General features: G+C 51.3%; 1 protein-coding gene across 1 annotated transcript in view; it reads right to left on the bottom strand.

Moving 5' to 3' along the window:
• The window catches only part of PTPRN2 (protein tyrosine phosphatase, receptor type, N polypeptide 2), a 789,125-nt gene that overhangs the window by 116,482 nt on the left and 646,464 nt on the right, over positions 1-26,179 (bottom strand). Inside the window, exon 12 of the mRNA XM_011941545.1 lies at positions 24,583-24,795. Coding sequence (XP_011796935.1) covers positions 24,583-24,795 — 213 coding nt within the window. The remainder of the gene's footprint in view (positions 1-24,582; positions 24,796-26,179) is intronic.

Genomic DNA, 26,179 nt, shown 5'->3' on the forward strand with positions numbered 1-26,179 from the left:
CACACACATACACCACATACACACCTCACATCACATACACACACATACACCACATACACACCCCACATCACACACACATACACCACATACACACCCCACATCACACACACATACACCACATACACACCCCACATCACATACACACACATACACCACATACACACCCCACATCACAGACACACATGCCACACACACACCACACACATCAGACACATACACATACACCACACACCACAGACACACACACACTGCACACACCACACCACAAACACACACTCCTATAGATTCAAGAAAGCATGCACTGGATCCTCCTCTATCATCAATAGGAATATTCTGGAATAAAGCCACCGCAGCCTTCGTTGGGTGGCTTCTCATTCTATTAGAATATAAGCCACAGGGGAGGCCAGGGGGGTTTTGCACTGGGACTGAGATACAGAAACTGGTACCACAATTGAACTGTTTGCAGAAAAAAAAACCCTCATTCTGACGTTTCGTTTTCTCTCCAGAGCAATGTCCAAGAGCCCAGGCAAGAGAAGGCAAACGGAGCCGCACAGGAGACAGAAGGCATGGGGGAGCGAGAGAGGCCCGTGCTGCTGAGTAGACACCAAAGCAGAAGTGCCCGGATTTAAAGGAACTCTCAACAGTACACCCCAAGACAGCTTCCGTGGGATCACTGCAGAGTCTTCGACCCTCCTTCCCCAGGCAATGCTCAGCCACACATGCGTTGGGCTGCCCGGCCGTGCGGGACCTGCCTGCAGCCAGGACACGGCCACACAGCCTCAGGTGCTCAGGACACACCAGGACCCTGCTGCTGCCGCTCCCCTTCGGGGTGCAGCCTGCGTGCCCCCGACGTCTGACCAACAATCTCGTTTTGAAACTGTTCTAACCACTGTGTTAGGATATCCCATCCTTTTGCCTGGTGAAAATATACCTGTACCCTGAGTCTGCAAAACGAAATGATACCCAGAAAAAGTTTGTAAGAGAACTGGAGCTCAACAGAAGAGGTGAAAATGCATTCATGGGAAAAAGAAAGGCTCCAGGGAGCCTTGTGGGCTGCTGCTGCCTTGGTTTCATTTTGGTGGCGTCCGGGGGAGGCCGAGCCACCCACTCGCTCCCCCCAGCGGTGTGCGTCAAAGGCCTTGCACTCCCCAGGGCAACCGCCAAAGCTCAGGAAACACTCCACGTGTCCATCCTCCTTTCACCCCGGGCTGCCGGCTTCCTTGGCTTTAAAGATGTCTGCCAAGCCTGCCGACACACCGTTGAGAAAACATTTCCCTCCACCTGGCTCTCTGGGATGAGCAATTCATGTTCCCGGGCTCTCTGCTTCGGGCTCGTAGCGAGATACAGGTGCTGTGGGAAGGGGCCCTGCGGCCCCCACTCTCCATGAACCTGCAGCCCCTGTAAGAGCAGCTGGGGACAGGGAGAATGACCATGGGGACAGGAAGGATGACTGTGGGGACGGGGAGGACGACCGCGGGGATGGCGGGGGGAGGAGGGGTGACTGCGGGGACGGGGGGAGGGTGGCTGCAGGAATGGGGGGATGACCGCAGGGACCCGGGCAGAGATGCACAGGGGAAGGTGGACTTTACCAAGGGCCTCTGGTGAGGGTCAGGGGTCTCTAGCAAAAGAGTTCCAGTTCCTTCTTTCCCATACATCTTCAAGTACTTGTTAGTTTATAAACCGTTTTAAAATAGTGAGTGTGTTTAAAAAAATCCACCCAAGTTTTCTCAGAATCTCAAAAATAAGCAAACAAACGCAAAACCACAAAGGGTATTTATTTATTTATTTATTCATTTTTTATTTTTATTGTTTTTGATATGGAGCCTCACTCTGTCTCCCAGGCTGGAGTGGAGGGGCACGATCTCAGCTCATTGCAACTTCCACCTTCTAGGTTCAAGTGATTCTCCTGCCTCACCCTCTTGATTAGCTGGGATAACAGGTGCCTGCCACCACGCCCAGCTAATTTTTATATTTTTAGTAGAGATGGGATTTCACCATATTGGCCGGGCTGGTCTCAAACTCCTGACTGAGGTGATCTGCCCGACAAGGGATAATTTTAATAAGGTAGATGACACCAGTAACCAACCCGAGTACACATCTCATGTATGTCTCAATTGTGCACATGAAGTTTGCTTGACGTGGGGGAAAAGCACACTGAAAAATGTTTCTGAAGTAACTTCTATGTCTTCACACAATTTCTCCAGAAAAATAACATCCAACCAAAGCATGAGAACAGCTGTGGCTCAGGAAACCCAGAGCGTCCGAGAATGTGACCCTCTGGGGAAGAGGATTGAAACGCTGGAGATTTACTCGCATAAAAATAAAAAATCAAGCTAGTTCCATGCCCATCCTGTGACTTGCCACCCACGGGAGAGCTACAGTGAGGTCTGAGCTCTGTTCTTTCCTGAGCGCATGGAGGGCGAAGCCACCAAGAGGCCCCACAGTCCAGGACTGGGGTCCCTGCTCCATCACAAACTTCCATTTTTATTTTATTTCTTTTTCTCCCCAAGTCAACAATAGCAAACAACCACAAGCTCTTCACGTGTCCTTGGGAAAACCTCTTACGGTCTCTAAGCCTATTTTTTTCACTTTATAAGTAGAGGTGACCCTATAGTTACTGTGAAGATTTCCTGTACAGTCAGTGCTTAGCATGGAGGCGGCTACAGAGAAAGCCTCAAGCAGTAGTGAGGAAGGGAGAAGTATTAGTGAATAAAAGTTAAGGCCATTGTCTCAGCCAGAGCCAAACTCTCGACGGCTTGGCAAGTGTAAAGATATTTCTGAAGAAGTTACAGAATTTATTTATTTATTTATTTTTCAGACAGTCTGGCTCTGTCGCCCAGGCTGGAGTGCAGTGGTGTAATCTCAGCTCACTGCAACCTCCGCCTCGCAGGTTCAAGCGATTCTGCTGCCTTAGCCTCCTGGGTAGCTGGAATTACAGGTGTGCACCACCACACCCGGCTAATTTTTGTATTTTTAGTAGAGACAGGGTTTCACCACATTGGCCAGGCTGGTCTTGAACTCCTGACCTCAGGTGATCTACCCGCCTTGGCCTTGCAAAGTGCTGGGATTACAGGTGTGAACCACCGAGCCAGGCCAAAGTTGCAGAATTTAAAGCTGGACAAGCTGCCATCGCCTCCTCCGGGGGGTGGCTCAGTGCCAGGTGGGTCAGTGCTGGTGCACAGTGAGGGAGACACAGGACTCGGTGCCGCTCAGTGGGGATCTGCGGCTCTCATCAGCGGTCTCACATCACTGCGAAGCACAAGGTCTTCTTGAAGGTCTTAATTTTTTCAAAAGAGGGAAACTGCAATAAAGATCCAAGAAAAATGTCCCTGGCAGAGAGGAAGCCCCTGAAAGCTTGGCCCAGAAGGTTGGAGACACGTGGCAGCAGCTCTTCGCCTGTGCAGGAGGAGATGCTATCGCGGGAGAAGGGCATCCCCACAGCAAAGCAACGCGTGGCCGGGGACGCTGCCCTTGGACGAAGGCCCTCTCCCTGCCGGCTTCTGCCTACGAATGGGAGTGGGTGCTCTCGCCAGGTACTGCTCCGCTCTGAACCGACCGCTACCAAGTTTCTATGCAGTAAGTGGGTCAGGCAAACATCTGAGCAGTGATAAGGCCGGGAATGGCCTGTAGGGAGGAACGGGGTGGTGGGGGAGCCAGGTCCTGGGTGGAGGAGGTTGCTGGGGCTGAAGCCCCCTCATGCTGCCCCTGAGCCTGGGGGCAGGTGAGAGACATGTCCTACTTCCCTGGACACTACGATGGGCAGGACACGGCTCCCCGGAAGCACCAGCCATGTTTCCCTCAAATCACCAGTGCAGGTTTTTCTGAAGGCTCCGGGGGAACCCGCCACTTAGAAGAGTCTCTGCACCTCCACAAAGCTGTCCCAAGACACAGGCAAGTGGGCCACCATGGTGTCACGATGGATGCCTCCTAGAAACCAGGACTCAGAAAACGTGTATGTCTTCAGAGAAACAGGATGAGAACTGCAAAAACAGACCTAACTTTGGTTCTTTTCCTTGACGTCCAGGGCAATCACTGATTCATCCATTCATAGCGCCTGCAGTCAGAGGGCCTGATTTTGAATCTGGGCTTCAGGTCTTACTGACTGTGTGACCTTGGGGAAACCCTAAGGGGAAACCTTAGGGAAACCCTAATCTCTGTGTGCCTCAGTTTCCCCATCTGTGAAGTGGTGATAATGGTACCGACTTCACCGTTGGGAGGATTAAATAAGAAAACATGCTTAGATTGAGGCTTTGGGCCTGTGCCTGGCACACACCAGGTGATTATTTGCTGTTCCTACTACGATGATTATTAGTTTATTCAAAATCGGGTTTGCTATGGTCCCTTGCCGAGTCAGCACTGTACAGGGTGCCAGGAATACCAGGCTGAGCCAGGCTGGGTCAGACTCGCCGGGCCCTGACCCCTGAGCACCCCCAGGCCACCCGGAGCCAGGCATGAGTGACCACAAGAAGCGACGGAAATGACGGCGACAGCACGTGTTGGGTGTTCGTGGGAAGGCGTGCTGTGGGGCAAGGAGGAGGGGACTCTCCCTGAACCTGAGGTCAAAGAAGGCTTCAGGCAGGAGAGGCTCAGGCCCCAAGTCTAGGCCGCAGTGGCGCTTGCAGAGACAGGGAGAGGAGAGCAGGCACCGGGCCTGGAGGTGCGGAAGAGCTTCCACGGGGCGAGCAAGGAGGAGGAGGAGGAGAGAAGGGGCCACCACTCCCTACGGCCTCCTGGGTGGGCAGTGCTGCTGGCAGAGGGCTCTGTATCTGCACCGCGACCGCTCTCAGAATGTGCTTTTCCACGGCGAGCCTCCGTTTTGGACATGGGATGTACCTGATGTCTACAAGCTGGAAGTAACACCGTCAACCGTGTGCTTCTTGTGCATGCAGGGTCTGAAGGGAAGGCATTGCATCCACTGCCCACCTGACCTTACGGCTCAGCCACATCTAAGCAGCACGGTTCAGCCAGAAGTTCACACCTCATTCAATCCAGCTGTTGCTAAGTCAGTGTGGCTGTCGTGGGGCCGACTGGAGGGTGTGCTGCCTCACACTACATCTCAGGACATCCACAAAGCATTGCTTTTGCCACATTCTGCTTGGCTGCAAGGCCACTTTCTGGAGCCCGAGCTCCACCACCGACCACAGCCCAGGCTGGGAAGAAGTTACCCGGGCAGCGGCGATTCCCTACAGGTGTGGCACGGGTGGTAGGGGGCGAGCAACGCATCAGCCCCGCGAGGAGGTCACCGAACAACGGCTGTACACGTGGAAACCATAATGACATCAAGCTGACAAGTTAAACCCCAGAGTCCCAGCGGCACTGGCTGTCGGTTGTCCTGCACGTGCCCCCCAGAAGACGTGGCTGCAGGCCCAACTCCTGGTGTCTCCCTTGGCGATAAACACAAGAAAGTCACATCTGTCTACTGGAGACAGAAACAGAAATTCCTCACAAGTGAGCTGGAAATGCGCCAGTCTGCTGCCCTCATGGGAAACGGGGTCGGGCCAGCCACCGCCAAGGATGGGGGCTGGGGCGTTTGGCTGCCGCCTCTCCCACTCACTGTGGCCTGCCCCTGCCAGCTCCCCTTCCCCTTGCTGTGTGGACCCTTTCCGGGCTACCTGCCAGAGCTCCTCACAGTGGGGACCGGCCCCTCCCTCTCCACCCTTTCCTGGATACTCTTGGGAATCTCCAGATGTGGGGGAAGCCGGGAAGGAGCCTGGATTCTGCCTCGTGGCTTGCTGGGGAAAGCTCTGAGGGGCATCCCATGTGGTCTCATTCACTGGTCCTTTAGGCTGATTATAGTTTCCAAATTCATAATGGAAATTCTATAGTCTGTCCATTCTCGGTCCTTTACCTTAAAATTTAAAAATTTTGTAAGGAAAAACACACTTCTTACTAGAATGGAATAAAAAATGTAGAATGCTACTTGACTTAGTAATGGTCCAGCCAGGGCCAAGGAGACAAACCTCACGGCATTTGAAATCACTCTAGGTAATAATTCGGGACATTTCCACCCTGCATGAGGTGACTAACCCTCCAAGCAAGCCTGCCAGCGTGGGCTCACTGATGATAGCACTGCGAGCTGTTTTTCCCCTCCCAAGACTAGAAAGTGACTGGCCACAGCGGTGGAGGGGGTCACACTCCTCACTCTTCATTGAAAGGTAGCACCTGAAAATGCAGTCACGTCCACGGTGCTCAATGGAAGCGTGAGCTCGCTGACCGCTGAGGCAATGGCCGACGGGGCGGCATGGCACACACACTTCTTTCAAACCTCAGTTGAAGTTTACAGCATCAGCTGCCATCACACCAGAACTGCCATCAGACAAGAGCAGCCACTGCCTATGTTGCCTGCGTTCATTATCAGACTTCTGTGGGGGCCGAGGCACAGAGCGGGGACTCCTGTCAGCCGGCGACAGAAAACGGCCATCGCCACTGCAAACACTCTAAGTGCAGTGAGTTTAAAATACAGAGCTGTAGTGGGGCGTGGTGGCTCACGCCTATAATCCTAGCACTTTGGGAAGCCGAGGTAGGAGGATCCCTTGAGCCTAGGAGTTTGAGTCCAGCCTGGGCAACATAGTGAGGCCCCATCTCTAAAAATAAAAATTAGCTAGGTGTGGTGGCACGCACCTGTACTCCCAGCTACTTGACAGGCTGAGGTGGGAGGATCCCTTGAGCTCAGGAGGGTGAGGCTGCTGTGAGCTACGATCGCACCAACGCACTCCAACTCTGGTGACAGAGCAAGACCCTGTCCCCCAAAGCCCCCAAAATACAGAGCTACGGTCTCAAGAGCATTTTATTTGAGCAAAAGGTAATTTATAAAAAGCAAAATCAACAACACGAGCCTCCTCTGAGAGACAGCTGGAGGCCAGCCCCATCATGTTTTGAAATTTCCCTGATTCATAATCCTCAGTGAACACAAAGGGTGCATCCTCACCCAGAACAAAACTCTCCTGGTCAGACAGTGAACACCCCAGAGCGAGGCCTGCAGGCCACACACGTCTGCTGAAGGAGTTAACTGGCAGTGGTGCTCACACAGGAAGCCCGAGACCTGCCCCTCCACAGCGCCCACTTGCAGGGGTCCAAGGCCCTCCCCTGCACAACCCGGCCTGGGGGCACTGACACGTTTTTGGCAAACAGATCTTGGCTGGACAGAAGGTCCAATCCTTCCAGCCACTTCATTCAAAGAAAAATCTTCTATTTAAGATCCAGACAGCCTGACAATCGTGAAGACGGCTCTGTTTATGATCTGGGATGACACGCTTTCAGCCACAGCAGCCCAGTGTGTGCAGCTTGGCGACCTTGAGTTTGTAAAGACGAGTAAGACCTTGTGGCATTCGCATGACTCAATAACCAACAGGTAATTAATTATGAACAAAGAAGAAAGGCTGATGTAACCACCTAACTCTTTTGATTGTAGATTTAGCCATGAGGTCGGCGGCACCTGTGAATTCCCTCCCTGCTCTGTGACGAGCTGGACAGAGGCTCCATCCCACTGAGGGCTGGGTGTGGGCCTACCTGGCCCTGAAGGCACCCATAGGGCCACTCCCACCAGGGTGTGGATGAAGCCTGTTTTCTTTTCTCAATTTATACTCTTTAGCAGCAAAGAAACAACAATGTATACGGGAACTAAAAAAAGAAGGATTATAAATCACGCTACTATAAAGACACATGCACACGTATGTTTATTGTGGCACTATTCACAGTAGTAAAGACTTGGAACCAACCCAAATGTCCATCAATGATAGACTGGATTAAGAAAATGTGGCACATATACACCATGGAATACTATGCAGCCATAAAAAAGGATGAGTTCATGTCCTTTGTAGGGACATGGATGAAGCTGGAAACCATCATTCTCAGCAAACTAACACAAGGACAGAAAACCAAACACTGCATGTTCTCACTCACAGGTGGGAATTGAACAATGAGACCACTTGGACACAGGGCGGGGACCACCACACACCAGGGCCTGTCAGGGGCTGGGAGGCTGGGAGAAGGATAGCCTTAGGAGAAATACCTAATGTAAATGACGAGTTAATAGGTGCAGCAAACCAACATGGCACATGTAAACCTATGTAACAAACCTGCACGTTGTGCAATGTACCCTAGAACTTAAAGTATAATAAAATAAAAGGAAAAAAATAAATTTCTAGGGAGCAAAGGGGAAGTCATTTATTTTTGTGCCATGCTGCTTTGCATTTTTAGAATGTCTGTCCCTGGAGATGGAGCTCACATCTTTCCGGAAAGCTCTGTAGTCTCAGTATAGCTGCTCTGTAGCTTTTTAGCTGTCTGGCCCCTCTTAGGTGTTGAGAAAGTTATTAAGAAAATTATTAAGGATAGCATGTCAGGTTTCCAGTGAGAAGGATGCATTTGCAATAATGGAAAAAGGGCACGGTTTTGCAGGTCATCTCATTGTAAAATATCAATGATTATAATGTGCCTCTATTTTTGAGAAGAAAGGATTCCAGAGCCATTAGTGTGTTAGAAAAAAAAAAATCCCATAGTAGAAATGACATCCATCATTGGTAAAGAAAGCAAGCCAAGACAGAGCTGAGGACCAGGACTCTGGGTCCAGGTCACTCGTGGCTGTGTGCCCCTGGACAGGTTACTGAAAGCTGCATGTGTGTTTTCAATCTGTGAAATGAGGATGAAGGCAGAGCAGCTCCACAGAGTTGTTGGGAGGACTCTGAGGGTGGATGTGTGTGGAGCACAGAGTACGACCCCGGCTTGCACACTCGGCCCGTGTGGCACTGATCTCAGGTGTGTGTGATGAGTATGAGCCCGGCTTGCACATGCGGCCCGTGTGGCACTGATCTCAGGTGTGTGTGATGAGTATGAGCCTGGCTTGCACACTTGGCCCTTGTGACACTGATCTCTGGTGGGTGCAATGAGTACACAGCCCAGTTTACACATTCGGCCTGTGTGGCACTGATCTCAGGTGTGTGTGATGCGTATGAGCCCGGCTTGCACACTCAGCCCGTGTGACACTGATCTCTGGTGGGTGCAATGAGTACACAGCCCGGTTTACACACTCAGCCCATGCGGCACTGATCCCACGTGGGTGTGGGCATCCCCCTGCCAGCGTCCGCATCTACATTTGGCACAGAGAAGCCACACAGCCTCAAGGGAGCTGGGGGCCTCTGGCAGGGCCTCCTTCCAGGACACAATACCAAGGAGGCCAGACCCCCAGGACCGTCCCCACCAGACGACCCTCCCGCCACTCTGTCTGGCCGATGAGACCCTCTCCCTCCCTCCTCCCTCTCAGGTGAAACTACAGTAACTGGGCATCTTTAAAGAAGAGCGCGGCGTCTTCCACCGCCGCCCTAAATGGAAACGCTCCACTGCAAAACTCAACGTGATGCTTGTGCCTCACGACCCAACGCCCTCCCCGTGGGGCACTGTTTGTCAGGAACACCCAGCACGTCCGCACCCAGGCACAAAAACTCTCCATCAGGAAAATGTGAAAAATTGATCTTTTTGCAGCTCAGTGCTGCCTCCAACACATCCAGAGCCAACTGGAACTGTGAGTGTGAGCCCAGTGGCACCGCAAGCACCCACACCGGCACCGTGCCCTGGGCAGAGCCACGTGGGACCATCCCCGCAGGACAGTGCTGCACCCAGAGCCCCCACCCCGAAGTCTTCCCATGCTCCGAGGAGCTTCTCAGGTGTGAGCACACAAACAGAGGAGGCCAGGGTCAGTGCAGCACATTCCGACACCACAGTCCTCGCTCGCCGCAGAGCTGCCCGCTTCTCTGCTGTGCCTGAGCCGGGGCCCTGAGCATGTCCGCAGAGTCCTCAAAGTATCTTATACTTCTTTATAACACAATGTGCAAAATAAGCTGAAGAGGATTCTGGGGGCAGAAATTCATGTATACACATCACAAGGCAAATGTCTCATCTCTTAACTCAGCACCTGATGGGGAAAATTACAGAGGGGAAATCACTCAGAGAAGAGACCTGTCATTCTTGAATTCTGCCAAAAGAAGAACAAGACAACAAAGGCTTCAGGAAAAGCTCTCTGCACCTTTCTGGGAGCCATCTGAACGAAGCCATGCTGCCCGAGTGTGCAGGGTTATTTTGAGAGTGTAATCACTAGTAACAGGACAACACTAAGGAGTTAAATGTACAAAACTGGGCAGGAAAAGGTGGGTTCACTGGGCTCTGCTGGGGAGGAATAAAGGCCACTCTCCGGAATGGACGCGGCACCAACAGAACATGGTGAACGGGAACCGGCCCTCTTTGCGGAGGGCTCTGGCCTTCAGCTCAGAGGGCGACGCAGAATCCCACACACAGCAGAAGCCGCGGGGCCCGGTGCACCCACAGGTGGCTCGAATGCAAAACGGTTCAGGAAAAAGCCTGCGCTCTGTCAGTTTGACACGGTGGCTGCAGGGCACATGATGACAGGAAATCTAAACAGGAAGGTGAAATGTTTAGACAGCATGTGTGGGGAAAAGGCCGGGGAAAAATATTCCAGATTGTTAAACAGGGTCATGTGTCATAGCGGGAAAAAAAGAAAAAAGGTTTCTTGTATAATCACCTCTCCCTGATCATGACACAGTTTTACTTGATTTTATTTCATCATAAAACTCAGAGGGCTTCAGAAGGAACCGTCTCACATTCTAGGCCAGCAAGGCCAGCTGGGAGCAGAGGGGCAGTAACCAGTAATTTCGTTCAGGAAAGCGACTTTACACAAACACTCCCATGATGCTGGGGTCTCCAACCGGCACTGCTACAGGATGCTCTGGGTTCTGGGCGCATTTGGGGCATCCCTGTGAGAGCTCAGGGGACACAGGGCCATGCTCGCTTCTGGAGAGGAAACGGCCCATGGCCGCCCCTGAACGCCAGGGGAGCCTCCCTTCTCCCACGGAGTCAGGGCCCGGGCAGCTGAGCCTGTCCATGATCTAAGCCAGGGCAGCACTTGTCCCTGCGTCCTCGGCTCATGGCCCATGTGGCCAACCCTGCTCTGGTGACGCAGTCCCACCGCTTCCAGCGGCTTTTCCTTGGTGCCCAGGTAACTTTTTCTCTTGGACCGAGAACAACGCACACACGTGTTTGCACACACCCCCCCCCCAAGGGGAGGACGCCCCTGACAGCACAGCCCAAGCCAGGGTCACGGAGCTCTGCAGGCTCTGCCAAGAGACCTGGCTCCCGCCCCTCCCTGCTCCTGACACACGACACTGGTCGGGGGTGTAAGCACAGCTCCCACAGGAGGGGGATCCACCGCACGGGCACACGAGCCCAGTCAGCCCACGATGAGCGATGTTGGCCAAGCAATATGGAGTGAGATTTTCCCATTTCGCAAGATGTTTTCTCAAAACAAAAATTAAAGATATAGACATGTTTCATGTACGTGAAAAATAATTTTCAACACTCTTCTAAATGTGGAACAGTCTTGGAACAGCCTGAGATCAGTAGGAAAATAGCGGCCTCTCCCCTCGCTCAGCCCCCATCCCTGCGGCGCCCAGAGCACCAGCCCTTTCTTGAGTCCCCATACAAGCTCGTGGCCGGGCTCTAGACATCCAGGTGTGTGATGCTTCCTAGTTAGTTTCACGTCCAGACCCCTGCCTCCCACACTCGGGAGCAGAAGTCCTTCCGTCTGCGTTCTGTACCCACAGCATCTATGTGGTCCAGAGGGGCCCTCGCTGAGCCCCTGCACACCGGTCAGCAGCCCTGGCCTCCAGGTCATGACTCGCTCAGGGGCCGAGTGTCCCACACCAAGGCAGCCCCAGGGAGCAGCAAGGGGCACGGCTGGAGGAGCTGCATCGAGCCCCCGGGGCCGGCAGCTGTGGTTTCCTGCTCTGGGGAAGCGAGGGCTGTGTGTGAATCTCCTGAAGCCCCTGGTGGGTGGCTGGAAGACGCGATCACTCCACGGGAAGCACAGAAGGCGCGTGCGGGTTCGCGGGACCCACGGTCAGCTGCATCCGAGAGTGACGAATGACGTGCTCAAACGCGACCTCCTGCCTCCCTTTTTCTTAGGGACTGCCTCTGCCCCAAGACTAAAGACACTCATTTTCTTCATTTACTCTGCTCCTGATAACGTCAGATTGAAACCAGGAAACAGTTGTGAAAATAAAGACACTGAAAGGACACACAGAATTTTAATGAGCATCTTCTTTCTGGAATAGCCCACGTCTAAGACGGCCTTCTGTGACGGTCTTTAATGCTTCCATAACGGTGGCATCTTAGATGTGAGAGGGAGCACATTTAACCCACGATGCCTGCAACCCTTCCCATTGTCACAGGAGACCCCGACCACCGCAGCAAAGCCCCTCCAGCCAGACCGCGGTTGGTGAGACAAATCCAGCATGGGACACAAATCCCTCCCTTCCCGGCTCCCACAGAGGATGACTCACTGGACAATTAAGTTCTAAGGGCTTCCAAAAAAGTCCGTGGTGCCTTTAAAGTTCACAGATCCAACGCGACCTCTGTGGGCAAAGCCAGCCTTGAGAGGCCCCGCAGGCTGAACCTTGCTTTTCAGTTTCATAGTCAGACAATTTAAAATAGCCAGTCAGTAAAAAACAAGTCATCTGCCTTCACAGCAGCCCAGGCCTGACGTGGAAGTAGAGAACGGGCAGCTGTTTTTTACAAGAAACTTTTGCACCTTCTTAATTTTCTTTTTGCTCTGAATAAGGACTGATTGTCATGTGCCATCCCTGTCATCGCCTGCATCTCCAGCCCGCGGCGCATCTCCAGCCCGCGGCGCATCTCCAGCCCGCAGCGCATCTTCAGCATGTAGGGAGGACTTCCCACGGGCACGCAGGACTCTGGACCCGAGAATGACACGGGATGGTTTTCAAGAGCGTTTAGATGCCCCCCTGCTCCCCGCCCACAGACCTGCCCTTACCACATCAAAATCTTAGTTCAATTTATCGATTCAATTATCGAGCACCTAAAGGTCCCCGGTGCGTGCTGTGCGTCTATTGTACCGACCTGGCCTTTGGGGAGCCAAGGCTGTCCCCAGGCGGGCTGGCCTGGTGTGGGGAACCAGCCCCACTCTGCACCCAGGCCTGCCTCGGTCCAACACAATGAGGGCGTCACCCTACGCAGGAGGGATGGTGACGAGACGTCACCGCAGAGGCGGCAGAAGGGATAAAGGGGAGGTAGGGATGAATAGGGCCCTGGTGTTCGGGAAGGGACTGGCCACCCCGGGCTGAGAGGGAAGCTCAGGGGACTGGGGTCTGCACAGGGCTTGACAGATGGGAGGGTCTACAGGGATAAAGTGGAGTCGGGAGGGGGGGGGCGGTGCAAGGGAGGGAGCCAGGCAAACAAAGGCTTAGAAGCAGAGGAGCCCAGCCCAGGGACACAAAAGGTATTCACATCCTTCCATTCGGTGGCCACAGCTTAATTAAGCCAAAGGGCAGGGGCCTGCGGGCTGGGGGTGGAGCAGCTACCGGAGCAGCTGCTTCTCCATTTTTGGAATTGCACGTTGTTTTGGGGCCCAATTATTCCACCTAAAACTGATCTGAGCGACACCCTAACTGCACAAGGCCTGAAGGACACCCTGAAGAGTTTCCTCCTACCAGACCCCTGAAGGCCAGGGCCTGGAGGCCTGCTGGGGGTCCCGGTCTCAGATGTCTCAGCTCTGACCTAGGGGCTCCGAGCCCTGAGGTCTGTACGGGGAGTTTCTAAAAGTCTATGCTCTACCCCAAGAAGGGGACAGGTGGGGCAGCAGCCCTGGAGGAAAACCTGTGAGCAAGTTGTGAAGGGAGTGTGAGGGTTTTTGGGGAGTGAACTTTGCAGGGGGTTCTGGGAGCAGCCGGTCCGAGGACACCGCTGACTGGGGGACGGGGGCCATGGGTCGCACGTGGGGTGTCAGCTCTGCTTCCTCACTTGGGGTTGATTTGAAATCTCAACATGTGCCTGAAAAAATCCACCTGAAGAAGCGAGGGGCCCACTGGGAACGGAAAGGCCTGAGCAAGACAGACGCATGCTCAGAGGGAGGAAGGGGCACCTGGCAAGCCACCCTCAGAAGAATCAGACACGTTTTCTAGACTTTTTCCCTTCACATTTCAGCTTCACGTTTGGGGCTCACTTAACAATTCATATATTTGTTCTCCTTGAATCTGGTAGAGAATAAGAAACCCCTGGGGTGGGGACAGAAATAATTCTGAAACTCACACACCAGCTCCAGCTTCCATCCAATTTAGTCTTTTGTTTTGCAAAAAAATCTGCATTTTATTTCCTCCCACTCAGGAACATCCGATCTCTGGTTTCAGGGTGCGTTTTACAGGCCAGGAAAGGTGACTCCAGGTCAGGAAAGGCGATTCCAGGAAGATTCTATTATTGTTCACTCTCCCGCATCATCATCTTCACCAAAAAAACTGAAAGCGAGCAAATGCCTACCCAGAGGACAGATCCAGCTTCTGCTCTCCTCAGAGGCGCTCAGTCCAGTTACACATCAACGTTAGATAGTCCCAGCACTTATCACTTGTAAACTCTTTTAATTGATTTGCTATTAAATGGCATAAGATCAATCCAAGTTTAAACCTGTATATCGAATCCACATTCCACAAACTCTGTACAGAATTACGTATTTTAAAACATGTAGCTTTACTGGCTAATATAATCATCTGCGAATCTCCCCCCGTCTGTTCTTCAAGTCACTGCACCTGGAGACACACCAGCACACACCCAGACACTCCACTCTGCTGGCTGCGTTATTATTCTATACATTAAAAAATCTTGAAAGAGTGTTTGTTCAACCTGCCAACTTTCTAGTGAGTCTCTTGTACTTGCTAATAGAGAAATAACACACTCAGGTTCCGTCCTTTTTTTTTTTTTTTTTGAGATGAAATTTTGATTTTGGCTCACTGACACATCTGCCTCCCATGTTCAAGCAAATCTCCTGCCTCAGCCTCCCGAGTAGCTGGGGTGACAGGTGCACGCCACCACGCCTGGCTAATTTTTTTATTTTTAGTAGAGACGGGGTTTCACCATGTTGGCCAGGCTGGTCTCAAACTCCTGACCTCAGGTGATCTGCCAGCCTCGGCCTCCCAAAGTGCTGGGATGACAGGTGCGACCCCGTGCCAGTCCCAAGATTCCATTCTTCACCATCAGTAATTCTCCCAAAGCAGAAAAGCCATAGAGATGTTACATTTTGAGCAACAGTTTCAGAGCAGCTGGCTGGATGAAGAAGGGAGAACTCTTCTGCGGCGCCCACGGAACAGGAAAAGCTGCTGTTCCGACACCTGCAGAAACACCTGACTGCCCGCCTCGTGTCCACACAGAAACAAAAAATTGGGAGAGGAGCTGCTGTCTGCCCCTGGAAGTCCCTCCATTTCCCTTGTGCATCTGGGCCCCTCTGTCTCTGAGCTAAGTCCCTTCCATGCTCCTCTCCCACCCCACAGAGGCCCCCTCTGCTGTTGCGTTTTTCTTCCTCCCCAACGTTCCAGCCTCACATTCTCTGAGCCCCACCCAGCACCCAGGGGTCCCGTGTTCTCAGAGCCCCGTGCCTGTCCCGCCCGGCACCCAGGGCTCCCCTGGGTCACAGTGATGTCTGTTTCTGGGTTCACACTGGGAAGACCTTCACAAACGCAGACTGGGCCGACTCTGATGTAAGATCAAGTTCTCTGCTGTTCCTGTTGTTCCAGAAAATGGGATTCTACCCTTAGAAGCAATAAGCTTTCTGAGAAAACGCTTTCTGGGTCAACTCCAAGTTCAGCTATCCAGAGGTTCCAAGGCTGGAATGTCCCGCCATGGACAGCAGGGTTCCAGCTGAGCTGGGCCCACCTGACCAGGGCTTCCCTTCTGCCGAGCCCTCACCTGGATGTGAGCCCTGAAGCCCCTTGGGCTGGGTGAAGAGGTGTTCAGAGCACAGATGCCCGAGGCTGCACCTGCACCCAGACCCAAGGTGTCCAATCCTTAAGGGTGACCCTCGGGCCAACACCAGGCACAGCCCTGGGGACCCCCACGTGTCAGCCGCGGCAAAACGAGCCCCCAACGTAGCATGGGAGGGAAGGAGGAGGCGGGGCTCACACAGCCAAGAGCCACGGAGAGCGCCGGGCCTAAGGGGCCTTGGGCCTGGCAGAGAAGAGACAGTCAGGTGGCGAGGGACGTGCCCTGCGGAGGCCTCCCCAGGAGGCAAGGGTGGGGGGACTCCTGCTGGAGGCGGCCAGCGGATCAGCCTTCCTTATTCATGTCCTTGAAGTGATCCTCGTTTGACATTTAGAAATGACTTTCATCTGCCGGGTCCTTCTCGTCCTTCTCGGTTTGACGTGCAATTGCTTTTCCCAAAGCCTTCTCCTCTTGTAACACCCAGCTCCTGCATGCCATGGCAGCTCCAGCCATCATTCCTTATCCCACCACCCCGCGCAGCGTCTTGCCTCCTTTTATGCTGGTGTGCATGTTGTGTTAAGAGCTGGGCTTTGCCATTTTTGACAGGCTAATGCATTTCATTGCAGATAATGCCATTCACCACAGAGGCGCATTCTCTTGTGCCCATCAAGGCAGAGGCTGAGAAGATCTGCTTTACAACAACGGCCTGAGGACCCTCAGCCCCAAAGTGGGGCCCCACGCAGGTACCTCTGTCCCTCAGCCCCAAGGAGAGGGCCCATGCAGGTACCTCTGTGCACGCCTGTGGGGTCCCACCCTGTCATGTGCAAGAGGCTGTCACCTGAAGGAGATTCTGGCCCTGCCGGGCGTCTCCTCCCACACTGAGCTCCACTTGCCGGCCGGTGGCAGGGGTTGGGGGGGCTGCACAGCTCTGGTTGGGGGAGGCTCCAGGAGTCACCCGAGGCCTCTTCTCCTTGCCAACAATGATGTCCTCCTCCCGAGGGACGGTGGCCCCACAGGGAGCCGGGAGAGAAGAGGCTACAGGCAGGGAGTGGGGAGACCCAGCCCTCAAGCACAGCCACACTGTGGGCCCAGTGCCCCTTGGGTGGAACCTGCCTCTCGCTTGCACCCACTCCTACCTCCTGGTACCCGCCCGCTGGAATCTCCTCCCCACCACCTACCGTTTCTTTTGAAATCCCAGTTTAATCCACTTTTTTACACTTCCCTTTACTCCCTCAAGTGTCTCCTCCCAACACCCACTTTATTTCACAGAGGCTCATGTCCTTCAGAGAGCCTGCCTCCCGCCATGGACAGCAGGCTTCCAGCTGAGCTGGGCCCACCTGACCAGGGCTTCCCTCCTGCCGAGCCCTCACCTGGATGTGAGCCCTGAAGCCCCTTGGGCTGGGTGAAGAGGTGTTCAGAGCACAGATGCCCGAGGCTGCACCTGCACCAAGGCCTGGCCTTACCCCGCAGGGCCCCGGACCACACGGGCTCACCCGGGTGTTCGCTCACCCGGATACCTTCTCCAAACACCTTCCATCAAGTGTCTTCAATTCCGCAGAGCAGCACAGGGTTCAGGCTTTGCTCCTGTTTTCTCCTCTGGAAGTGCATGCTTTGCAGATGCCATGTCCTCAGTTTTAGTTCAGAAAATGTGCCCGGCCTCTCTAATCAGGTCTAAGGGAGCGGAGCAGCTCGTGCCGAGGAGGATGTGTGTGGAAACGGGTACCCTGGAAATGGGAGGAGCAGGCAGGAATCCAGCACCCATCCCAGCTCCATGAGCACCAGCAGTCGTTGCAGGCAAGTCACCCTCGGGCAGTGCTTCAGAGCTGGCGTGGCACCCGCACCCACAGGGCTGCCCTCTCCGCATGGCGGCCCAAGAGGAGGCCTCAGTTCCCAGATGAGGAAGGCAGGCTTCGGGAGGGAGGGGCTGGGCCCAAGCCTGGGCCTTGCACCCCAGGGAATGGAAGGGCGATGGCGCCTTTCTTCCACGAGTTTCACCATTAGAGGAGAAAGAGAGTTCAAATGATGGAAAGTGTGGCAACAGGGGAATAAGATAAGAAGGAAGAAACGGATGGGGGTGAAAGCAGGTGGAATGTGCCTCTTGTGGCCCACCTGGGGTCACTCAGCCACACTGAGCAATGGACTGTCCCTTGGAGCGCCACAGACTGCAGGGTTTGTCCTTGTCACGAACTCAAAGAGCTGACCTCTCTGGGCCTGCTCGCAACCTGCTGCCGAGTCCCCAACCTTCCCCGATGCCCCTGCTCCCTGTCTAAACTCTTGGCCCGACTGGGAGGACCTCTCCCCTCCAGCCCAGTTCCTCCTCACAGCCCTGCAAATGCCCACCTCTTGGGTCTGTCCCTACCCTACAGATGGCCCTAGCATCTGCCCCAGCCACGCCACCATCTCCCACCAGCCACCAAGAGCTCCACCCACCACCTGGCCCAGCCCCTCCTCTGTCATCTCCAAGGATTTGATTTCAGTTTCACACGAATCACCTCCTAGCGACTTGTGGACTAATGCTGTTTACCGCCGGTTCACTGTTTCATCGCAAACTCCTCATCTCCAAGAAATCATCAACCGAGAAAAGAAAGGATGTCACCGTTTCCCAAATCTCCCACAGTGCCTCACACTACAGAGGGAAGATGGTGGAGGAGCTGTCCAGACCCGCGGGGCGGAGAAGCCCGGGCTAGCCCCTTAACACCCTGCAGTGGGGACAGCGCAGCCGGGGACCGCCCAGTGCAGCTCTGCCACCAGCTCTGTGGGCTGAGGCGCCTCTCAGTTTATCTGCTGCTGACTTTGCCCCCTTGTAAAACAGGGTTGGGAGATAACAAGATGCCTGGGGAAGGTGTCCTGGGTCCCTTTCCACAGGGTCCCTTTCCACGGGGTGGGTGACCGACGAGGAGGACGGGGGTGCCGAGGAACAGGGGCTCAGAAGGACCTGCTGTGCATGCAGGGGTCACCCCAGGAACAACACTGGCTTTGGCGAGAAGGAAGAATTCTCTGGTTCTGGCAGTGAAATGGGCGAGGCAGACTGGAACACAGCATGGGCCTAAGGGAAGCAGCACCCGCTCCACAGACACCATGCACACCACCCTCCCCTCCTCCCGGGGCCCAGCCCTCTTCCTTGGCTGCTGGAGTGCAGGGTGAGCACGCCTGGGAGAAGCCTGCAGCCCCCACCTCCTTTCCCTCGCCCCTCCTTGTGTGCAGCAGGAAGTGTCTTCCTTAGGAAGCAGTTATTCCAGTAATACCCAGGTCTGAAAAGGTACCAAGGTCAAAGCAAACATAGGAATAGCCTAGTGCCGAAAAGAAGCCACAGAATTCAGCCCTCCAAATTTTCATGTCTTAGACTTTCCAATTTTTTTTTTCCCCCAAATATCTCACTGAGTGGTCTCTGTGACTTTCAATTAAGTCTGATCCAATGACTACTGCCTGATGGAGGGAGTGGATTGCTGTGTCCCAACGAGCAACATGCTTCTGTTTTATGTTTAGAGGTTTCTCTGGCCACCTTTCCAGAGACTTCATTGTTCTCTGAAGATTGAGCTCTATCTCTCAGGAGCTGTATTTGAGGAAGCATTTTGGGCACAACAGCAGGATAGATACTGCTTTTGGAAACTGCATCCGTGAACGCTTCAGATTTATGAGAAAAATGTACTTTAAATGGGCACCTTCCAGAAAAATGTTCAGACTCATGGTGAAAAGGTATCTAGACGATTCCACGGAGCCTACAGAAACCAAGCTGGTTGACCCCACACACTGACGATCTGATACTGAACACACAGGCAAACAAAAACAGGTTCTTCCCACATTGGGGACGACACGTATCCTTTACCCTCATTATCCTGGCAAAATTCTGCAGGTTTCCTTTAGATTTCCTTCACATGGGAACCATGGGATTTGGCACCAGTGTGACAACCATTTAGCATTTGCTGATTCCTAGTTAGGCCAGGGACTGTTCTGGGCGCCATGGAGCATGGGAGGACGGTGGCAGGGCCTCATCCTCCAGGGCCTGGAGTCTATTCCAGGACAATCTGCAAAACTGAATCCATGTCTCCAAAGTTTCAAGAGTATTCTACCTGTAGACATCTGTACTATCAGCTACATTTGCAAAGGTGTTATAAAATTAGAAAAATTTCCATTCACAGACTTGACTGTTACAATAAAATGTTCTCTAATAATAATTATTTCATAATGTTCTGTAATGTTGCATTTTTATAATTACAAAATATTTGGCAGTTTTCACAGGGTGCCCTTCACTTTTGAAGCAGCATAGGTTTTTGCTTATTTGATATTTGCAAAAAATATATTATTTTGACCGGGAAATTTAAGTATATAGTGAGGAAAGCCATTCTAAGATACAGAGCTATTGAAAAGGCTTTGTTAAAAACTTGTGGTGGGGTCAAGTAAACCTCAGGAAAAGTAACTGTTGTCCAATTTAATTGTGAACATCCTACTTCTATTACTCGTGATTACACCAACGCCTGAAGATCAAACTCGCCTAGAGAAAGAAGGGTCTCTTAAAGCCCCAGAGAATGAGCCAAGGCGTGACCTGTGCTCTTTGTCAGAACTCAGCTTTCTGCACTGGGGGTAAGAAGTCAGGGTGCATTTGGGACTTGCAGACACACCAGCCCCAGTCAACTGAGCACCCTCATTTTGCCGCAATTGCCACCACTCTGTCACTGCATTCGTAATCACTTGCTAATGGGAGCAGCAGCAGCAACTGAGATGTGCACTTAGCCGCTCTGTTTACAGGAGGTCCCCGTGGCCCGGATGCATGCTTTCCTCTGGATTTGGTTCCAAAGGCCTCCAAGTACACAAGGAAACCTGCTGGGTATTGTGAAATAAACCATCAAAAGAGAACTTGCTGAAAATTCTGCAGGAGTCTCTGCCCTCATGTCGGGGAAGGGAGAGTGGGCTGGCAGAATACTAAACTTGCTGCTCGAAGATGATCAAAGCCTCAAGGAAATGGATGCAACATTCAAAGAGACTCAGAGAGAAAAGGAGGAGAATGTCTTCTAATCATCTAACGACTTATTTTTGGCACAGTTTTTACCCAATCACCTTCCATAGAAATAGGACACCTACATGAAAAAAAAATGCATAAGGTATCCTGGTACCAAAAATCACAATTCTTCTGTGTCTTCACATTATCCTTAGCGTGTGTGTGTGTGTGTACATGTGTGTATAAATATATACACACACACACACATATATGCATATATGGCAGGCTATGTCAATTTGAAAAAAAAGAATAAAAGTCAATAAAATTGGGTTTTCAGATCATGAAGTGTAGAATTAATCCAAATATATCATGTTTTATCTATTTAGAAGAAAAATCAACATTTACTAAAACAATGGGGAGAAGTTTGGAGGGAGCAGTCTATTCAGAATATGTTTCAGTTATTCTGAAAGTTAATATCCCCAATTTTTGCTCCAGTCTGAGCAAATTAAACTTGGCTGGATTATCTGATGGGGTTGATATCTTGTTGTCAAAAATATGAGAGTGTGTCAAAAAAGATTTGCTTTCCCAATAGGTAAGACAAGCAAAAATATCACACTCTCATGTAAATGCAGAAAGCTCTAAAATCCTGACCCTGTCCATGAAATAGTTCTATTTTGAAGAAGGACAGGTAAACACGTTTAAAGGTGTTTGCATTAGAAGCTAAGAATTCAACCTCCTTACTGCTTCAAACCTGTTTTAAGAAAAGCTCTTACTCCCCAGGAGCACAACGTGGGCCCTGTGGCCCCAAGCCCAGGCTCTGACTCACACACACGGGGGGCCGGAGGGGGTTGCACAGGCACTCATGATGTACGTGCATGATCAGGGCTGAGGCAAACAAATGCTTTGTCAGAGGCTGGCAACACGAGGGCCTCCCAGGTCATGCTGGAAGTGCCTTGCCAGGACACTGACCCGGCTGCCGTTTAATGGAGGACACGAGGATTCACCTTTTGGAACCCCAGGGAGGAAGGAGCTCTACAACCTGAGGTCACCAGTGCCCCCGGGATACCACCTCCACACACCCTGAGGTCACCAGTGCCCCCCGGGAGACCACCTCCACACACCCGTCTCCTCCACCCCATCTGAACGTCTCTGCTCCTGACCTTCCTTTCCCCAGGTAAGAACACAAGTTCTTTTGTTTAAAGGGTAACTTCATATTCTGATATTAATAAAACTTATGCTATTGCCACCTACCATTCTCTCGCTCCTAGGTTACTTACTTCTAACCTCACTTGCACAATAATCTTTTTATTTTTCAGAAGCTTTAAGAAAAGGAATTGAGTAATTCCATCATGTCCCCATAAAATAAAGCATAAGATCAAATTGTTCCATTTTCCTTGTAACCCAGTGATGAGAATTATCATCCATAACCTCACTGTGATTAGAGAATCAGCAAAGTACACAGGTTCAGTGAGCCAGAAATAAATACATTAATGCCAGAAGACACCTTTCCTGAAATTTGTTTTATGTTTGCAATATTTTAAAAAACTTTTCAAACAGATTTTTACACTTCACGGGGGACTCATGGCTGTGACAGAAAACCCAAGTGGGATATGCAAACATTAATGAATTAATACCTGCTTCATTTACCAAAGTAAATATCCTCTCCTTGTAACCGCAATTGTCTGAGTCCTTGAAACATTACTCAGCTAAATTCAAAGCGAACAATCATACAGTCCCCATCCTCATTACTGAGTCCTGCTCTGCCAAAACACAAATCACAACAACACAATGGTTCAGCACCTAGAACTTTCTCACCAGGAGACAATCCACTGTGATGGGGCAAACCCCCACTTTAATCAAAGTACTTCCCTAAAGGGTATTTTGTAGTGATTTCAAAGCTAAACCAACCAGAAAGTCTTTACACTCATTTCATTTCCAAATTTTCCTAGATCACATTTTTAAAAAGTTTTTTTTTTTCATTTTTATTAATCTGGACTGAAGAAAAGCACACATTTCATTTATTGTCTGGATTACAGATTCTTATTAAACAAACCAGAGCTCATTATAAAATCAATATCAACTTAACCACCATGCCCTCAGGAGGAACAGCAAAAAGGTCACTCCAAGAAATTCAAACAATTTTCCTGCTGGAAGGGCATGATTTTAATTACAGATACTATTAATTAGAGCTGTCACTGGGAAGGCTTTTTTTTTTCTGTTAATTATCACAAACTCAGTCCTAAGTATGCATTTTCAACCTGCAGTTTTTTTTCAAATTAGTCATTTCTGCATGCAAGTCTAACCTTTCCATTCTATCAATATTTTATATTTGAATTTCAAAGTATATCAAAGGGTGCCACGCTTTCTAAAAATCTCTGCCTGTATGATCTTCCGTCTCTCACGCATGGAACAGAACTGGTGTGATAATTTATTTATGTACCGACACAGACTTGGCCTGAAGACCTGGCATCCACATTGAAGATCTTGCTCAATGGAATTTCTGGATAAATTCTTACTAGTTTATGTGACATTTTTTTCAGGCTGCTTCTTCAAACGTGATTTTCCTTTTGCTTTGAAGCAAAGCTATACACTGCAACTGAAATGCCATCCTCAACACATCTGAAGTTGCCATTTCTTTATAAGAAAAAGATCGTCCTGACCGGGCTGGTGACCCTCTCCAGAAAACTGGAGGCTTCCTCTATTCAATGGCAATCCCAGGAAGTTTGAAATGGGAGGAAAAGCTATCTTGTGGTCTCTTTTAAGCACAGAGATTGTGTAAATTCTTTATGTGGGGGAGGGTCCTGAGAGCTCACAGAGTATAGAAAAGCCAGCTCCAAGGAGCTCAGGCAGCAGGAGGGTTTGGTGCTGGAGGGTGCTTTGTGGAGAGAGGCTGGAGAGCCCACCCATGTAACTCTGATGATGGAATAATAATATTTACTTTACATACGACTGTAAAAATGATGAATTATTTACAAGATGTATTGCACACTGTAATCATGTGACTAGAGAAAACAAAGGATCCAGTCCAATGAGGAAATCTTACATATGTACCGACCAAACTTTTAAAACAGTGGTTAAAGGAGTCATTCTACCTTCCCAAATGGGAATATCTTCTTGGAATTAAATGATATTTTATATGCAAAGGAATCAATTGCCTTGACTGATGGAAGTATTCTGGGTTTGTAATGCTGTTAAAACTGAAGGCCTATATTCATTACAGGACAATACTAAATACGAAATGTGTGCTATAGAACTTTCAAAAACTCTGTGGTTATTTAAAATGCCCAACTTGGTCTGAACTTGCCTTCCTCGCATCCTCCCTGGTTTCCAGATTTCCAGGGGTGTGTGTGGTGCCTCTAGAGAAGGTGTCCCTCATGGGGACACGCATGGGTCACTTCCCCCTGGTCAGCATTAGGTTTCACTGTACCGGACAACAACACAGGGTGGCAACTGGGCAGGTCAAAGGATCTTTTCACAGAAGACCCCAAGGAAGCCGATGGTTTCTGAGACATCTTCAAACACCTATACACCAACTGATCTCACAACTCTGGCACTTCTCATTAGTAGTGGCCAAACTAAGAAAACAGATAAACATCATTCGTGTATTGTACTTTTTCCACACCTCTAATTAACAACATACTTCCAGAGCTAACATGAGACTATCCAAGAAGAGCAGATGAATACAGAGCTGTACAACTGTGGCTGCTAGGTACGTGCACGAATGCTGATGAGAAGTTCCAAACTGTCATCATAAAAGACCCCAAACTATGATACATGAGCAACTGCTGGGAATGGAGGAGGGGCCAGAGAGGAATGCGATCATCTGCCTGCTCAACAGATAAATCCAATATATCGCTTTTTAAAAAGTCTCCTCTTACCTGGTAGGCGGCGGTGGCATCTGCGCCCGGGTCGCGCCCTAGTCCCGAGAGCTTCTCCTTCAGCCTGTGCTGAGAGCTATGGCGTAGGCAGTAGATGAGGCCAGAGGCCAGGAGGACGCCCAGGATGCAGGCGAGGGAGACCAGGGTGAGTGCGATGAACTTGGTCGAGTCTTCTTGCTCCGCCTGAGGAGGCAGGAACTTGAGTTTGCTTTTCTGCAGGACAAGGAGAGAGGGGTATGTTAGCTCCTGACAAAGCATGATCTCCTAAAAACACACGTCTCCAAATGCAACTTGAAAGTGGAAAGCTCAGCCCCACAGGACGCTGCGCTGGCCCTGGAGCCACAATGGGAGGGCCCAGCGGAACAACCCCCGTCAAAGGAGAAGCAGAAGTCATTTGAAAATAGCACCTCCCAGATTGCAGCGTGCTCAAGAGGACAGTCAGAGGCATCACTTTTTCCCTCAGTGGTGGCTGTTTTTCAAATTTATGTAAAGTATTTGGCAGCTAATTTGCTGCCTTCAGTAAAATAAAGTATCCATCCCTTCTTCTAACCGGGCACAGCAGTTTGCACAGTGATTGTCGGGGGTGCTGCGGGGAGGCCAGGCTAGGCGGCTAAGGCGGGTGGGCAGGCCTGGAGCCTTCCGTGGCTTCAAGTAGCCACACAAGCCCAGCACATCTTCAGCAACAAAGGAACGTGGGACTGGCTCTGCATCTTCACGTGAACATTCTCCCTCCCGGGTCAGGGGATTGGATCCACCTGTCTTGAAAGGCGAGCACTGGTCGAACCCCACCGACTCCAGCCACTCTCCAGAAGTGGCCTGGCGCAGACCACAACACTTCGCACCTACGTATTTTTCCTCGAAAGGAGCCTTTGGAACTTCACTTCCCAGGGAGGAAACCCCTTCAGATTCTCACTGCTTCTGGAGGGAGAGGGTAGTGCTGGTGAAAATATGAGAAAGTCCTTTCGGTGCATTTCACTTGTCTCCACGTGCAAAGAATTGCATGGCTCTCCCCTCATTAGCTTCATTAGAAGGTATATTAGCAACAATTAAGGACGCCACAGGAAAATGGGAAGGCCGCCCCGCAGACCGCGCGCGCTGCACAATGACTCGGGGAGTAAATGGGGGAGCACGCCCGGCCTCGGTCCTGGCTGCTACAAGATGAGAACAATTAGCAAACCCCTTTCCACCACCTAATTTCGCGTGGTAACAAAATGGATTTTTCCCCATGAATGCCTGGCCGGCCTATTCATTATCTCTCTTCTATTAGTAATTTTCTGCTCCGTATTCAGCCTCCCAACTCTTCATTTCCTCCCGTCTCCCAGCGTACACAGTGCCTCTTATGTCAGGCCGGGCCCGTTTTTATCTTGTAATCATAAAGGCCACCAAAGCAATTATCGCCGGTCTTGACTGGAAAAGCTGGTCATTAATTAGCCTCCTTTTGCCTTCGGTGCAGCGGATTAGCTGGTGCCGGGACTGAGTTAATGGAAACGCGGGTTCAATGAGAAAAGACGCCCGGATTTTCCTGCCTGGATGCGCGGCTCGGAGGAGGACCGCGAGGTTCGCGGGCGGCGGGAGGCGGTGGAGCCGCAGAGAGGGA

The sequence above is a fragment of the Colobus angolensis genome, unplaced genomic scaffold (assembly GCF_000951035.1).
Source record: "Colobus angolensis palliatus isolate OR3802 unplaced genomic scaffold, Cang.pa_1.0 Scaffold2, whole genome shotgun sequence".
Classification (NCBI taxonomy): Eukaryota; Metazoa; Chordata; class Mammalia; order Primates; family Cercopithecidae; genus Colobus; species Colobus angolensis.